This window comes from Coturnix japonica, chromosome 9 (assembly GCF_054131305.1).
Source record: "Coturnix japonica strain WE chromosome 9, WE-NBRP24, whole genome shotgun sequence".
Taxonomy (NCBI): Eukaryota; Metazoa; Chordata; class Aves; order Galliformes; family Phasianidae; genus Coturnix; species Coturnix japonica.
This window is the reverse complement of record NC_140671.1, coordinates 2,149,980-2,165,546: the sequence shown is the minus strand read 5'-3', so window position 1 is coordinate 2,165,546 and position 15,567 is coordinate 2,149,980. Positions and strand designations below refer to the sequence as shown.

Genomic DNA, 15,567 nt, shown 5'->3' with positions numbered 1-15,567 from the left:
AGTTTTATTTTGACTAAATCTTTCTTTATTTTATGGTCACCTGAAGGTTGCAAAACTTCCTCAAGTCGTCCAGCAACAGGCTACTGTTGCCAACATTCAGCAGATGGTTTCAGTTTCCCAACAGGTAGGTTCTGCCTGCAGCATCAGAATCTGATCCTACAGAAGGTTCACGTATGTGAATTCTCTGGATTTTTCCCTTTATGTGGCATGGGTAGAGTTTTGGAAGGATGTGGCCATTGGCCTTCTGTAGAAATGGGTCACATCTGGTTGCTGTAAATTCTTTAGACTAAACACCTCTTCTGCAGAGCAGGAATCTAATGGCTGCCTTGTCTTCTTGCCTTGTCTAGGTCCAAGCTCAACCCCAAACCGTGACCCTGTCTCAGACCACAGCAGGTCAGCAGCAGGTTCAGGTGATTCCTGCAACCACCGCTACTGCTCAGGTTGTGCAGCAGAAACTGATACAGCAGCAAGTTGTGACTACGGCATCTCCCCAGATTCAGGCTCCAGGTGTACAAAACCCAGCCCAGACACCAGCAACATCTGAAGCCCAGAATCAGCAAGCGAAAGTCCAAATGAGGACACCTACAGTCAGATTAAAGGCACCTACTAAACCAAGCTGAACTAACAAAGGCAATAACAGGGAAATGCAGCGTTTCTTGTTTGCTAAGCAGAATGAGAAGCTACTCCAGGCACCCGAATGAAGTGAAACCACCTCTTATTTTCTTTTACCAGAAGGACTTTGTGACACTTAGACGTGAAAACTCTCACAGCAATTCAGTGCTAGCAGCTCTGCAGCACTCAGAATCTGTACGGGGTGCTTCCTGCTGCTGCTCTCTGTGCTGATTCAACCCTGAGAAAGCAAACATTGCTTAGATTTCAGTTATGTCCAGCTTCACAAAAGTCAATGGGTGAAATGCCCTCACTGTTAGTAACGTCCGTCTATGTTAGTGTACCACAAGCTGCCCGTGGGACCATGCAGTTCTTTGCTACAGTTGGATGTGCTCTCAGTATCAATACTGAAGCAGTTCAAGGCACCCGGTGTGGTTAACACCAAGTATGTGACGTCTGTGAAAGCTGCATGCTGTTCTAGCTTCAGGTAGATACCTCTGGAAGGTCCAACTTACATTTGAAGTGCTCCCTGAAAGCTTAGCCAGTAAATGTGAAAACCTGTAAGTATGTGTAATTAAAAAGGAAAGGAAAGACAAACGAAACCCGCTAAGGTTCATTCTCCATTTTTTTTGTAAGCCTTTTAAAATGTTTGTTAGTAGTTTTGTGTACAGTTTACAGAAGCCCCCACCCCGTGCGCTCGTCCTCAATACTTTAATGGATCTTTTAGGCATGAACTGAGTAAATGCTGTGTGCTGTGTGTTAAAGTTGTAGCTTTTTGTTGGTAGATGAGCTGCCCAGTGGCTTTGCAGCTGCCAAGGAACTGCCATGGATCAATTGGAGCCGCTGGGTTTTGTTCTGCTCTCGCAACATGTTGAGATGTTCGGTACTTTCTACTCAGCTTTTGGGGAGGGGGGAGGTGTGAAGGGGAACGTGGAGTCCTTGGACTGTGTAAAGATGAGAGCTAATAACTTTTGTACTATTCTTTTACTAAAGCTAACGATGAATGTATCTTTGGGTGGGTTCTCTGGATGGGAATGGAGTGTGGCCTCTTCCTCCCCCCTCAGTTTGCCTTATTATTATGTAGAAAGCAAGGAGCTGCCCAGAGCTGTGGGCTTTGCTTTTCTGCCATAAACAGAACTGTTTGCAAACAGCACTGCGTGAGGAAACGGCTTCAATGGATCAACCTTCCCCTGCTGCACATCGTGTACAACGAGACCGGAATTACAGCATTCCTTTCCCCAGATGGTTTTCAACTTATTTTTTCACGGTGACCTTTTTAACTCGCTTTAAGAGCAGAGCGGAGCCTGGTTCAATGCGGGCCGGTACCGCTGCCTGATGCTGTTCCTATACCGTCGGGTGTCTCTGTGCCGCCCATCCCAGCCCAGCAGCACCGCGATGAATCGCGCTGTATCGCAGCTGTAATAAATGTACATTTTGTAACCCCTCCTCGTTCCGCTCCTCCTTCCTCCGCCGTGTTCCGGCCCCGCTGTAGGCGGAGCTCCCCGACAGCAGCATGGCCGGCTCGGTGCTGGCTGCCAGCCTGGAGGCCGTGCTGGGAGACCGCGGTAACGCCAACCGTGTCTTCGAGATCCTGGAGCTGCTGGCGGTGCGGGGACGGGGGGCGGCACTCGGGGCATCACTCACGGTATCAAACAATCACTCACGGTATCGCTGTTCCGCAGGCCAAGGAGGAGCAGGACGTGCTGAGCGCATCCCGGACGTGCCGCCGGCTGTTCGCTGCGCTGCTGCGGAGGGGAGAGCTGTGGGTCGGCGATCTGCCTGCAGAGGAGGATGCACTGAGCGGTGAGTGGGGAATGGGGCCGGGGATGGGGCACAGGATGGCCGGGAATAGGGCCGGACACGCGGCCGGGGGGGTGGGAGCGTCAGCGCCGCTCCTTTCCCAAGCAGGGAACTACAGCGCCGAGGAGAAGTACAAGATATGGATGAGACACCGCTACAATGACTGCGTGGAGAGCATGAATGAGCTGCTGGGACATGAATCCTTCCAGGTCAAGGTGAGAAGCAGGGCTGCTGCAGGACGGTGGGGATGCTGCAGGGGCTCTGTACGCCCTCCTGCTCTGATGGGGAATTGCATCCACCTGCATGCAATGCTCGTTGTTCCTGCACCGAGCAGCCCCTCTGTGCCCGAGCACCTCCCTGCTGCTCCAGCTGAGCGCTTTTTCTAATGGTCGTTTTAAAGGAATCGGCTCTATGCACCCTGATGAAGTTCGTGGAGCTGGAGGCGGAATGCCCGCTGGTGGCGGAGCAGTGGAAGGGCAGCTTCGCTTTTCCTCGTCATCTCCTGAAGGTGAGCTGCACTGCAGGGCTGATATTCGGGTAAGGAGATGGGGATGGAGAAGAGGGCTGAGGGCTCTAGAGCTGGAAACACCTGTAGAGTGCTGCCTTGTGAGGGGCCCGGCTGGATTCTTGTGTATTTCTAAGTATCAGCTCTGATTTTTGGGTGAGATAAGCGGGAAGGTGCTGACCCCAGCTCAGCCACATCATTTCTCAGTTACGGTGTCTGTGATGTGAGGGATGTGGGTTGGACACCAGACAGGGGTTGCCCTCAGCTCTCCCAGCTGTCTGCTCCAGCATGGCGAGAAACCGACTTGCTTTTGTTCACCAACCTCTTTCTAGGTGGTTGTTAATGGCTTAATTCCCATCCACGAGGATGCTTCCCTGCTCATCTCTCGCTTCCAAGAATACATGGAGTACGACGACGTTCGGTACTTCGTGATGAAGGCGGTCACTGAGAGCATTGGGCACGTGATGCAGAAGATAAAGGAGGTGAGGAGTTGTGCTGGGGTGGGTCTGGATGAATTGCTGCCCTGAAGCACACACACCTTGGTTGTGAAGCGGGGAGGAACCACTGGTATGTGGAACCACTTTGGAAGCAGGAGTTCCTTTGCTTTGTGTCTATTTCAGAGGCCGCTGCCGTTTTACCAGCAGAACGTATTTTCCCTCATTTCCCCCATTAACATGCCAAACAAGGAGCGTGACATGGTCAAGTTTATGGTAAAACAAGGTTAGTAAACTTTTTTTGCTTCTTATCTGAGTGTTTTTGCACTCTTTCAGTTTTATGGGGGTATTTGTAATAACTGGGATTGGCTCAAAGGACTGAAAACAAATCATTGTTTTTATTTTTAACATCCATTTCAACGTCCATCTCTCCTTTACCTTCTCAGATGACCGGGAGGAATGGAAGGTGTCGAGGCTGCAGGTAAATGTTCTTGTCCTGTTAAGAGCTCTGTTTTCTACTGGAAACAGATCTTCATCTACCCCATGTCTTTATCTCACTACCTGCAATTCTGTTTTAAGGCACACAGGCAGGCGTTTGAAAGGATGTGGCTCACTTTTCTGAAGCACCAGGTGAGTGGTACTTCTGCTGCTGATCCACATTGCTTTCCAGTTGCTAATCCTGAGAGGCTGCAGCCATCCTTTATGTGATCCTCCTGGTAGGATCCCTGGTAGGTTCTTCTCATTGTGATGGTCTGACTGTATTGCTTTGTTCTTCACAGCTTCCCAGTGGCCTTTACAAAAAAGTTCTTGTTATTCTGCATGACTCCATCCTGCCTCACATGAACGAGCCCACTCTCATGATCGACTTCTTGACAGCGGCCTATGGAGTAGGTGAGTGAAGATGGGCTTTTAGTCTTTGTGTCTACTTACAGACACTGTTGGTTTTGTGCTACTTCCAGGAAGGTTTAATAATGAAATAGGTCGTAGCTGATCATTTTATCTATCTATTGTATTGATAGATGCATGCTTTCTTACAGGTGGAGCAATTAGTCTTCTAGCCTTAAATGGATTATTTATTCTGATTCATCAGCATAATCTGTAAGTAAAAGGAGCACACTGTGTAAAGGGACACGAGTGTCTGCATCTACATCTTCACATAAACAGAACTCAAAAGAATTCTCCACATCTTCAGGCTTTGGCCATTAGGAAGCCCAGCTCTGCCCAAGCAGCTCAGCTGTTTGGATGCTGAGCTCTTCTGATAGTTTGACCTCTTTTTCAGCTGAGCTGAGCCTCAATACCTTCTTCTCCAGACAGTGGTTGCTCAGCTCTTGGAAATCAATTTCCATTGATCTGACGGTGTAGCAGAGCTGTAGTCTTTGGATCCTGTGCCATTTGCAGTCAGTGGATGTGTTTTCACATCTCCAGAACAGCTGGGCGCTGCACCAGCCAGAAGTTCACCTTACAGCTTTATTTCAAGTGGTGGCTGTGGGGGCAAGCCAAAGGCAGCTCGTCAGGCACTCACAACACAGCAGTGATCTGGGGTGGTTTATGAAGAACTCTTAGAAGCATTTGTAGACACAGTGTGGTCCTGTTGTACATCACTAATCAGCAAAGGATGTTGTCTTTTTCCTTCCTGCCTTCTCAATAGGGAATACCCTGACTTTTACAAAAAGCTCTACAGCCTCCTGGACCCTTCCATTTACCACGTGAAGTACCGAGCCCGCTTCTTCCATTTGGCTGATCTGTTTTTGTCTTCATCGTAAGTAGAACCTTCACTATATATGTACATACATTTTGCTGCTACTTTTCATTTGGCCAGAGTCCATTCTTCAACAGTCTCCCGTGTCTGGATTTAATGTAGTCATTGTGCTCGCTGAATTAAGTTTGTTTTCTTATTGAGAAAACTGAATCTAAGAGTGTTACTGCAGTGCTGTAATTCTTCATGTGATGTCTCTGAAGATGCGCCACGCATCTGTCTGGTTTCACAGACTAAAACTGCAGTTAATTATCTGAGTTTGATCGGCAAATCATTATGGATGTATTTTGATCTGTATTCCAGTTTGGCTGAAAGTGATGATTTTTCTCTCCATCTTTATGAATATGGAAAAGGAACATTTGCAGGTTTTTTATAGACGCAGTATCATAAATCTGTTGATAAATTGATGACCTTTTTGCAGACGTGTAATATTGAAATATAAAGCATTTGACGCTCTGTCTTGATGCTGTCAATTCATCATGCCCAGGGAATAAACTAGATATGCAGCTGGTCATAGAGTTGCCATAATGTGTTGTAAAATAAAGCAAGAGTAATGCTCAGTGCGTGATATTTAATATCGCCCCCCTGGTGCTCATAGTATTCTCTGGAGAGAGTAACAAGACGAGGCAGATGGTTGTACCTTGGGGCGGCTTGGCTGAGCCTTGCAGGTGTAGGGAGCCCTGGGGCTGTGGGATGAGTGGCTGGAAATTGTCAGCTCATCCCAGCTCTGCTGACCTGAAGAATGTATCTACACGAGCTGATTGCTGTTAAAAACCTGCATTTCTACCATAAAAGAGAACTATTCTGCACATTTACGTGACAGCAGCTTTATGTTCCCATTACCAGCTGCACCGCTTGCTCTAGTCCTGCAAGTATTACATAAATTTAACACCATGGCACGTGTATTAATTAAACCCACAGAACTACATTAGAAAAATACAATTAAGGTTGCCTGGCTGAGCACTCTGAAGCTTATAAAATGACTGAATAAAGACAGCAGTGTGAATGGCCACGTACAAGAGCTGTGCTTGGCTACAGCAAGTGTCTGGAGTAGTGCTGTGTGCCTGGGTTCAATCACAAACTGATGTGAGATTATTCATGGGCTGAATGGAAATGCCCCAAAATTTGTTCCAGACAGCACACAAGACCCCACGTAACTGCCTGAAATCACAATTCGTAGCTGTACGGTTCCTTTTCATTTCATAGTCCAAAAAGCTGAGGAATCCCACTGGTTCTTAGCCTGATGTGCTGTTTGGGTTGATGTCTGTTGGTTCACTTGCTGGAACTCTTGACATTCTGGTGTCTTCTTCCTTCCCCACAGTCACTTGCCAGCGTACCTGGCGGCAGCATTCATAAAGCGCCTGTCCCGGCTGGCCCTCACTGCTCCTCCCGAGGCTCTGCTCATGGTCATTCCTTTCATCTGTAATCTCTTTCGGAGGCACCCGGCCTGCAAAGTGCTGATGCACAGACCTAATGGGCCACAAGGTAAGAGGGAAAGGGGGGACTTGTGAGTTACACCTTTAGGCAGCATGAAGAGCAGGATCCCTGGAGAGATCCTGGCCCCAGATCCTGAGTGTGTTGGGTTGCTCTGGGTCCCTGGGTTCCCTCTGGTGTCATGGACATTGCAGGAGGTATTAGCTCTGTGTCTCTTCCCTTAGATTTGTCAGAAGATCCGTATATTATGGAGCAGGAGGAGCCATCTGAGAGCAGGGCTTTGGAGAGCTCGCTCTGGGAGCTTCAGGTATGTCATCTAACAAGGCACATCTGTGTATGGTACAGCCTTCTCCCACCCTTGCTGCTTACATGACACAGCTTGGCAGCCAGCACTATCACTTCCATGAACCTTCTGACAGACACATCTTGCAAATGAGATGAATTTCTGGCTCTTCACATCATTTTCCATCCTTAGTGTAAGAGGCAGAGGATTTTAAACACATGAGAACTAGTGCCTGCTAATTAGCACGAGTCTTGTGAGAGCACATCTGGCCATGCAGCTGGAAAGTGGGCTGTTAAGAGCTGAAAGAGTAAATAGTGGCAAATGTATGGGGCTTTCTACTTGCTTTGGAGGGGAGAGAAGAGCACGCTGAGCATTGATGGAACTTGAGTACAGATGGGTCATCCTGTACAAATGACTTCTAAAATGATGAAGATTGCAGTGTTCACTCTTAACATGGAACATTCATAGGATGGTGTATGGAAGCTAAAATTAGTTGAGTTGCTCCTGGTGACCTTAGTGGCAGGATTATCACTTCCCATTTAAACACTGCAAGGTGGGTGTTGCAGGAGAGAGCAGGAGCTCAGATGCAGCAGTGGGGCTCTGGGAGGTGGCAGAGTTGAGGTGTGTGCTGCAGTAGCTACAGCCAGTGGAGGAATCCATCTGTCTTGGGCTGAATGTGAACCTGGTGGAAGGGTGCTTTAATTATGTCTTAAATGTGGCTAATGCTTCAAGACATACAGATTTTACTGTATGTCTTTAAGCTGTGTAATAACGCAGTACAGCAGACTTGCCTCCTTTGCCAGAATTAATGTTCATAACCAAGGGGTTTGTTAGGATACCTGTGCATAAAGCCAGGTGGATGTGTGTTACCGTGTGCTCATTAAACTTTCTCCTCCTTATCTTGCAGTCTCTACAAAACCATTATTACCCAGATGTGGCCCAGGCAGCTGCTATCCTCAATCAGTCGCTGTCTGAAATAGAGGATGACATATCGGGGCTCTTGGAGCTCTCAGCTTCTGAGGTAGTATTGCTGTGCTTTTGGGAATGACTATAACCAGAGGAAGGGAGACTGCTTCCTGATTGCAACAGCCCTGTCCTGTTGATCAGCCTTGCTGCTGAGGAAGGAGCTGGATGGACTTTTGGTTGCTTACAGCCAGGGGAAAGGGGAAAATGTCTGTTAAATGGTGGAGCATTTGGCAGCAGTAGTGGCAGGACTGTATTGCATTTAAAAGGTTTACTGTATATTTTATTGTGTTAGGGTGAGTGTTGGTATCAGCCACAGTAAGGGGATTGTACTGAATTTTGTCAATATTTTCTCTTTTTGTAGCTTTTTGATAAAGAAATAAAGAAAACATCTGCTAAAGTGCCACTGGAGTTCGTGCAAGCGCGAGGTTTGTTTGGGAAGAAAAACGATATCCTTGCAGAGCACTTTGCTTTAGATTGATGCCATCTCTTAAAAACACATCTGCACAGCTGACGGACCTTCAGGACCTGCACAAAACTCACATGTTTTGCTGGACAATTCTGCCTTTGAAATATCTCTTTAAGAGGTGAAAACTGGACTGCCTTCGGAAGGAGCAGCCCTCTTCAGGGACCTTTTCCAGTATCCACATACAGACTTTTTTTCTTTGTGAATGATGTTTTGGAGGGGTTTTCCCTCACAGTATTGTTTTCTGGACTTGTTCATTGTTGGGATCTCAGCCCTTTTTTCCAAAGCTGCTGGTGCTGGCTGAGATCAATGACCCTGCTGCCATTCAGAGGGTCTGAGGGGTTGGGTGGTATTGATTCTGTGTTTCAGATGTGTTCATTTCCTATAGCAACCATTGTGTAGTGAGTGACCTCAGTGCATAACTGTAAACATCATTCTTAATTCAAAATACTCATGAGCTTTGGAAATGAGCATAGTGGTGGTGAGTGCGTAGGGCGGCCAACTGATGTGCACTGGAAAGTAGTTTAATCCTTGATTTTTTGCTTCAGAATGATAAGCAGCTTAATGTAATTTTGCCCACAAACTGCAGGCTTTGCAGAAGCTGTGGCCGGTGTGTATGCAGGCGCTAGTTAAGTTTTAACTACCCCACTGATACTGGAATGGCTTTGTTAATTTGGATTTCTCATATGGTTTCAGAGGTCCTGCAGAAATTCCTTCTGATAGTGTTTTCCATGTTGTTAAGTGCTGTGCCTTGGCCTGAAGTGAACTCCTTGTTAAGAATGCAGATCAACTCACTCAGGATTCTGTTTTCTAATTATTTTCACTGACTTTCTCTGCATCTTTTTGTTTTGCTGAAATTACTGATGGACAATGTCATTCGTATCTTCCACAGTACTGATGTTATGGGGGTTCTGGGGTTCTTTTTTAATACACGATATGGAAAATGAGGAAGTTTTCTTGGGTTCGTGTATCTGGAAGAAGGGTTAAGCTCTTTCTCAGAGGAGTTCACAGCTGAAACCCTGGCTGGCCTTTACATAATTCCAAAGGCTTCATCCCCAGTCTCTGATGCTGCACATCCCCAAGCAATGTCCTTAAACTTTCCCTTTAGAAGAGAGAGCTGTAACCCTGTGCCTGTCCTTGGGAAAACATTCCACCTGGTCCTTCAACAAGCTTTTATCTTTAAACTTTCACCCTCTTCCCCTCAATAGGAGGCATTGGGATAAAAAAAAATCAGCAGTTATAAATATTGAAAGTTTCATCTGCGCAGAGTGAACAACCCTTATCAGGCTGCACACCCGCTGCTGCTGTGCTCTACAGGTCTCCACGGACTGCAGATTATAGATGCTTTAATCATAGCGTGTATTAACTGGAAGGCCAGACTGAAGTACCAGGCAGAGAGCGCGTAAGTCACTCCTGTTATTATTTGATTGTTATCAGATGTAGGGAGGGAGACGGAGCTGTTGTGTTTTGTTTTTTGTTGCTGTTATTTCAGTGAGCAGAAAGGGTTGTTTTATCTAAACATTGACGTAGGCTGCCTCCCTGCCCTGGCACTGCCTTATTCCCCCACCAGAGGACAGCGATAAGGTCTCTAGTTCGCAGCAGACTGCCCTTGGTTTGCTTCTCCGAGCTTTCATTCATTTAAAAGCCATTTAAAGTCATTCTAGCCCAAAGGTAGAAGGTAATGCAGCTCGTCAAGAGCATGGTGAGATTTATCGTGTGAGTTTAAGGTCCAGGTGACCGTGGTGTTAGCGTTAATCAGCTTAGATTTTTACTTTTAAGATACTCGTTGATGGATGGAGGGAAGTGACTGTAAAAAGATGGAAAAGTGCAAATGCAGCTGGAGATTGGTGCAGACCTGGTCTGAATACAGGGCTGTCTACTCAGGGCAGTCAGTGCTCACGCCTGTCCTCTTCCAGCACGGGGGGACATAGGAAGGCTTGGCTGTAGGCTGGCAGTGGCCTCCTAAGAAATTAGATCTGCCTGTAAAGTAGCATTTCACACCATACATTTGGACATCCCTGGTGGGTATTTGGAAGTGTCTTCTTAGCCAAATGGGAGCCCTCCTCTGCTCCATGGACCTCTGGGTGGGTTGGAGGGTTAGGGGCTGCTGCAGTGTACAGGGGCTGGACAGTGAGCTGACAAACTGCTTTAGCTTCAAGAGGGCTGGACCCACAGGCTCACAAGTACTCAGAAAGAAACCCTCTCAATCAGCGTGCTGCTGTTGACAGTGCACTTAGGGAGGATGCGAGTGTCAACTCCATCCCAGCAGAGGTAAACCCTGCAGGATCCCTGCCCTGCTGTGTCCCCGTTCTGTTGATAAACGAACAGAGAAAACCTTATCAAAATGAACAGACTGCAGTCCTGCTAATGTAGCTCCACTTGTGCTGGAGATAATTGATGCTTTAATAACGCTACACATTATCCAGATTGTGGCTGGAGTGCATATGTGAGGAGAGGCATCAATCACAGGTAGTTGTATTTAACTTTTATCAAACGTTTAGGTGGGTGGCAAGGTGTGATCTGTGCTGCTCTTGGGGAAGGAGCGTTGGGCTCTGAGATAGCAAGTGAATGAATCATCACCTGCCTTCTGCCTCTATCAGTTTCCTGCAGGTTGGGAGAGTGAGGATTTACATTTCAGTTACTGCAGCAGGACACAGGAGTTGCCATGTGCTGCTGTGCTGGAAACAGGCTTGATGATGAAAACTGCAGCTCCCACACGGAAGGCCTTTGGTCTCACGATCTTGAAGTGATGAGGAGCCAGGTCTCTACCTGTTGATGCAGTACGTGACCCACCTGGGCTTGTGGGCAGGCCATGGGATGACTGCTGGTTATGCACCGTGGAGCCGCATGGACTGGCTTCCATTAGCTGTGTTTGGCTGGATCCAAGGGCTGCCATACACTGATCTTGTGTTTGATGTATTAATGATATCTGACATTTCCATGGGGCGGCTCCAAGCCTCACTGAAGCCAACAGGAGCTGGAGTGGATCTGCAGACAGATCCCCTGCTGCTGCATCCTCTCCCAGAGCCCCGTGTCCTGCACTTGGTGCATCACTTGTGAGGCAGTTTGAGAACTGCTGCTCTCCTGTGGAGCTTTTCCTTGTTAAGACGGTTCCTGAAGCATCCTGCCTGGCTAAAATGCTTCCCCTGGCCTGTGTCTGGCTGAAGGCTTGGTTTCTCAAAGATATTTAGTAAATGAGCTCCTGTGTTCTTTGTGGAGCTAAGTATAAATATTGATGAGAGCTTTCATTCTCTCACAGCGTACCGCAGACTTACGGCTTGATTTTTAAGTAAAACTCTTTATTTCAAGCTTTTGAAATAAATTTCATGGTTTTGTACAGCAGGGATCATTTTTTGCCAGCAAAAATCCTCTCCAATTTCTGTGCCCAAGAGTGGGAGGCTGCAGCTCCAGGTCCTCCTTCTTGGGGGTGCTGCTGTCATTGGTAAGTTATGCCTGAGGCCGTGGCCCTGGCAGCCTGTTACTGCAGGGAGCAAGATGTGTTGGGGGAAGAGGATGAGCTGAATCTCAGCCACCAGTAGGAGCTATGTCTTTATCCCTCATAGAACGCCTCATAAATGCTCTCTCGATGGTTTCCACTGAGTACAGCAAAACAGAACACGTAGCTGGATTCCATTTCTGCTTTAGGTGTTTCTAACATTATTCATCATTGCTGTATCTAAATACGATCTTCCTTTGTTTTATCACTGTTTGGAGCGCCGTTATCAAAGTGAGATTGAAATAACCGCATAATAAAATCACAGATTAAGCTGAAACTATGGTAAATCTTGGCGAGCTGTAGAAAGGTAACAGCTAAGCTGCATGGGCTTGGCATGTTGTTGAATGACTGCGATAAAACATGCTGATCCGCATTATAGTTTTATGTCTCTCTCTGCATAATAGCCATTACTACAGTTCAGCTGCTGTTGGGCACTTAGAAAGATCTCCTTTGAATTTATAACTTGCTGCTTGTCCTTTGTTTGCCTTTTATACAGTAAGCAGGACTGGGGGTGCTCCTTCAGAATAGATGGTGCAGGAAGATAAATGCCTCCCTACTGGAATGCTGAGCTCTTGGGACAGGAACCTCACAACTCAGAGAGCTCACAGAGCACTGCTATTGCCTTACAGAACTGATGGTTCTTGTGTATTCCTTTGATTTACCAGTTACTCTTTCAGTTCAGATCAGTGATCTGGCATGTGGCTCTATTGATCAGTCCAGAATCCCATCTGCCACTTTGCTGCAAGACATTGTAAAACTGTTGTGAAGCCTTGGAACGTTTCTGAGGTGGTATCCTCCTTGTGCTCCCCTGGCCTATGAGTATCTCAGGGAGCAGCTCTGAGAGGTAGCTGGGGGAGGATTACCTGAGCAGCCTTTTAGAGGGAACATGAGAAATGATTTACAGCTGAAGCACCAGATGTGAAAATTAGCTCCTGTGTGTTTGCCTCTGAGTGCTGACACTGAGCAGTAGGGTCAGGTTTAGCTGTGAGCTCTTAACCTGTGCTAAGATGATAGATGCTTTCAAGACAAAAAGATGCAAGAGGAGTCAGCTGTACGTACGTCAGGCCCTCAGTGCTGCCCTGCATGCTGGCTGTGCTGTACAGCAACACCATGGGGAAGGGGACAGCAGGAACAGCCCGCTGTGTGTCCCCTGAGCTCCAGCATGGAGCCACCTATTGCCAAAAAGAGACTTTAGAGGCTCTGAGCAGGGACAGGCAGGAAAGAAGATCAGAAGGAGACTGCAGAGCTGCCTCGGAGGAGATTTTCTCCACCCACACAGGAGTGGGAGTGTGCCATATGAAAAAGGGGCTGCAGGCACTTCAGAGGCAGAGCTTTGAATCCCTCTAGCAAAGTTTTCCTTTGAATTAGCCAAGCAAAATTTCCTCCCTCTGCCCTGAGCCACCGCAGGGTGCTGACCCTGATTCCCAGGGCTGGACATGATGTGCTTTTGGGCTGCCTAAAAGCTGTCTGTCCTCCATCTCACGGAGCAAAGAACAGCAGCCACAGGCTCCCCCAGCTCCCAGCAAAGCCTCCCTCTCCATACACCCCTCCAGGCTCCAGCCCTTCCTAATGGCTGCGTTTCCAGGAGACTTTGGAGTTTTGAACATGTGGGAAAATCCCTCTGTAGGGTTGGATTACTTACAGAGTATCAACGACGCCTGAATGTTAATGCACATTTCAAAATGAATGTTACAGAGAGGATGATAGGTTTGCTAACTGCAGCAGCGCTGCACCAAAGATGAATTCAGCTGGGGGTGTTTTCTGGCAAGCGTGTCACCATCAATCCCTGCATATTGCATTGAAACACCCAAGCTTCGCTTGACACATAAGCTGTGAGAACCCCAGATGTGGCAGGAAATAACAAGGTACATCTAAACACTGGAAAAGTACACTGAACCCTCAAAGAAATCACCCTGAAGGTCAGCAACACTTCAACTAATACAACAGCAGGTTGGAGCTGCAGAGCATCCCTGGAAGATGAGAAGATCAAGCCTGGAAGCTGCTGTCAGGGAAACCAGCAGGATTGAAGTCTCCAATGGCCTGGGACTAATTCAGCCCCTGTCTGTAACAGGCGAGTGATGTGGTGGATGCACTGGCTGAGGAGGTGGATTTGCCTGGCAGAATGTGCATTTTAATTGCTCATTTTCTTTTTCTTTTTTTTTTTTTCTGAATGTGATTTGATTGCGAATGATGGTTTCTGCATTTGCAATTAGGATGTATAGCAGATGGTGGAGGCTTTGGCTGAAGTGACGGAGCCGTTAAAAAAATTCATGCTACCCCCTGATAGTTCGCTGGGAAAGGGGTGTTCTCATGTGAAAATACCCTGGGAGGTGCTCTACTGCAGACTCACTGTTTAAATAGTGCTTGTAAACAGTGGAAAGCAGCAGAGCCCCATTGGGCTCAGCATCCAGCACAGCAGCTGGGAATCAGTTCTCCATGGAGAGACCCATTTGTCCTTGTACAGGTGAGTGATGTGCAATAAAAACATCTAACAAGAGCCTCAGAAGGGTGGCCAATATTGATCGTATTTTTGAAAACAGGGGAAAAAAAACCCAAAGATTTGCTTAAATATATTTCAGACTTCACTTTCAGGCTTGTCCTCTTTGACTGGGAATGCCTGCATCCCCACTGGCCACACTTACCTGCGTGCTCCAGCTGCTGCCTGGGAACAATCATGGCCTCCTTTGTTCTTTAACACAGCAGCACTGTTAGTTCTTCTAGTTGCAGATGTTATCTAAAAAGAATTAAAGAAATATATTTACAAACATAAGCACCGATCGCATTGAAGACAACAAATAACTAGGAGAAGTGAAATGGCAATAACTCACTCTCATTTTCCCCCTGATGTTTTTGAATGCCTCAAGTTTTCCTCTTATGGTTTATGATGTTATCATGCTCCTGTCTAAACTACTACCTTAAAATACGTTCTGTGGGGTTATTTCCTCCATAAAACACTGACAATAATAATTTCCCCTGTAAAAACCTTCAGTTCCTCCTTGCACTGTAATTTCGGATCTGCCAAGCCATCTGCACGTATGGTTGGTGAGCAAATACCTGCTGTCCCCGCTTACCACAAAGACATCCCTCAACTTAATTAAAATGAAATGCTTTTCCTTAAGTTGAGGTATCTCTCTGGCTGGAGGAGGGAAGGAAGGAAGGGAGCCTTGTTTGGTTCCAGCCTTAAGGTCTGCAGGCCACGCTTCTTTCATCCTGCTGTATCCAGCATCCTCTGCAGGCTGTCACTCACCTAATAGCAACATCCCCCTGGGAACAACTGTGCAGTGTGAGCTCCCCGCCTGTGACAAGGCTTTGCTTTTCTTCTTTTAAAACTTATCTTTCTTCTTTGCTTTAAAAGTAAGAATTAACGTGCTGCTCATCTTTTATTTCCTTTTCATGCTCTGAGCAGTGAGTAATTAGAGCTACATCACACTGGAGAAATTACAACAATATAATATTTCTACAGTTACATCTGCATAAGTATAATATCTTTGAAAAATAACGAGCTCCTCTAAGAGAAATTAATTATCCCATCAGGGCAGTCATTATTCTGAAGCAAAATTGCCCAGGTTTCTTTGCTAGCTTTTATTTTGAGGATTTCTTTCACTTGAAGAACTGGCCCCATGCTCCAGCCCTTTTGGCTGTGGCCAGAACATAAATAATAACATTAAGTAAGTGGTGTGAAGTCAATCCTGGAGACTTTTACAGATCTCCTGAGAACGTTAAGAACCTCTAAAATGAAGTCCGAGTGCATTCTGCAGATCTGTTTCAGTGCTATCTATCATCACTGCTCATCCACTGGCTCAGCCCGTCACGTCTCATTT

The 15,567-nt window shown here is 46.8% G+C and overlaps 2 protein-coding genes across 33 annotated transcripts in view; both read left to right on the top strand.

The window, feature by feature from the left end:
* Window positions 1-2,049, top strand: part of EP400 (E1A binding protein p400) — a 42,342-nt gene extending 40,293 nt beyond the window's left edge. For 27 of the 29 annotated variants that reach the window (XM_085509411.1, XM_085509410.1, XM_085509409.1 and 24 more), the window contains 2 exons: window positions 47-124; window positions 348-2,049. In XM_085509411.1, the coding sequence (XP_085365537.1) occupies window positions 47-124; window positions 348-620 (351 nt within the window). In that variant the 3' untranslated portion in view covers window positions 621-2,049. The remainder of the gene's footprint in view (window positions 1-46; window positions 125-347) is intronic. The other 2 variants (XM_015877640.3, XM_015877639.3) reach the window with 1 other exon arrangement.
* NOC4L (nucleolar complex associated 4 homolog) lies at window positions 958-9,197 on the top strand. 4 transcript variants are annotated; one of them, XM_085509416.1, is made up of 15 exons: window positions 958-1,096; window positions 2,292-2,412; window positions 2,518-2,624; window positions 2,810-2,917; window positions 3,247-3,396; window positions 3,535-3,634; window positions 3,795-3,829; window positions 3,928-3,978; window positions 4,128-4,239; window positions 4,386-4,446; window positions 4,997-5,107; window positions 6,426-6,589; window positions 6,763-6,845; window positions 7,729-7,842; window positions 8,149-9,197. In XM_085509416.1, exons 3-15 carry the CDS (start codon window positions 2,553-2,555, stop codon window positions 8,263-8,265), a joined length of 1,278 nt encoding a protein of 425 aa, XP_085365542.1. In that variant the 5' UTR covers window positions 958-1,096; window positions 2,292-2,412; window positions 2,518-2,552; the 3' UTR covers window positions 8,266-9,197. The 4 variants fall into 4 exon arrangements, with proteins under 4 accessions (XP_085365542.1, XP_085365541.1, XP_085365540.1 ...); XM_085509415.1 differs by having other exon boundaries at window positions 1,031-1,169; XM_085509414.1 differs by lacking the exon at window positions 958-1,096 and adding an exon at window positions 2,104-2,215.
* Window positions 9,198-15,567: the final 6,370 nt, after the last annotated feature.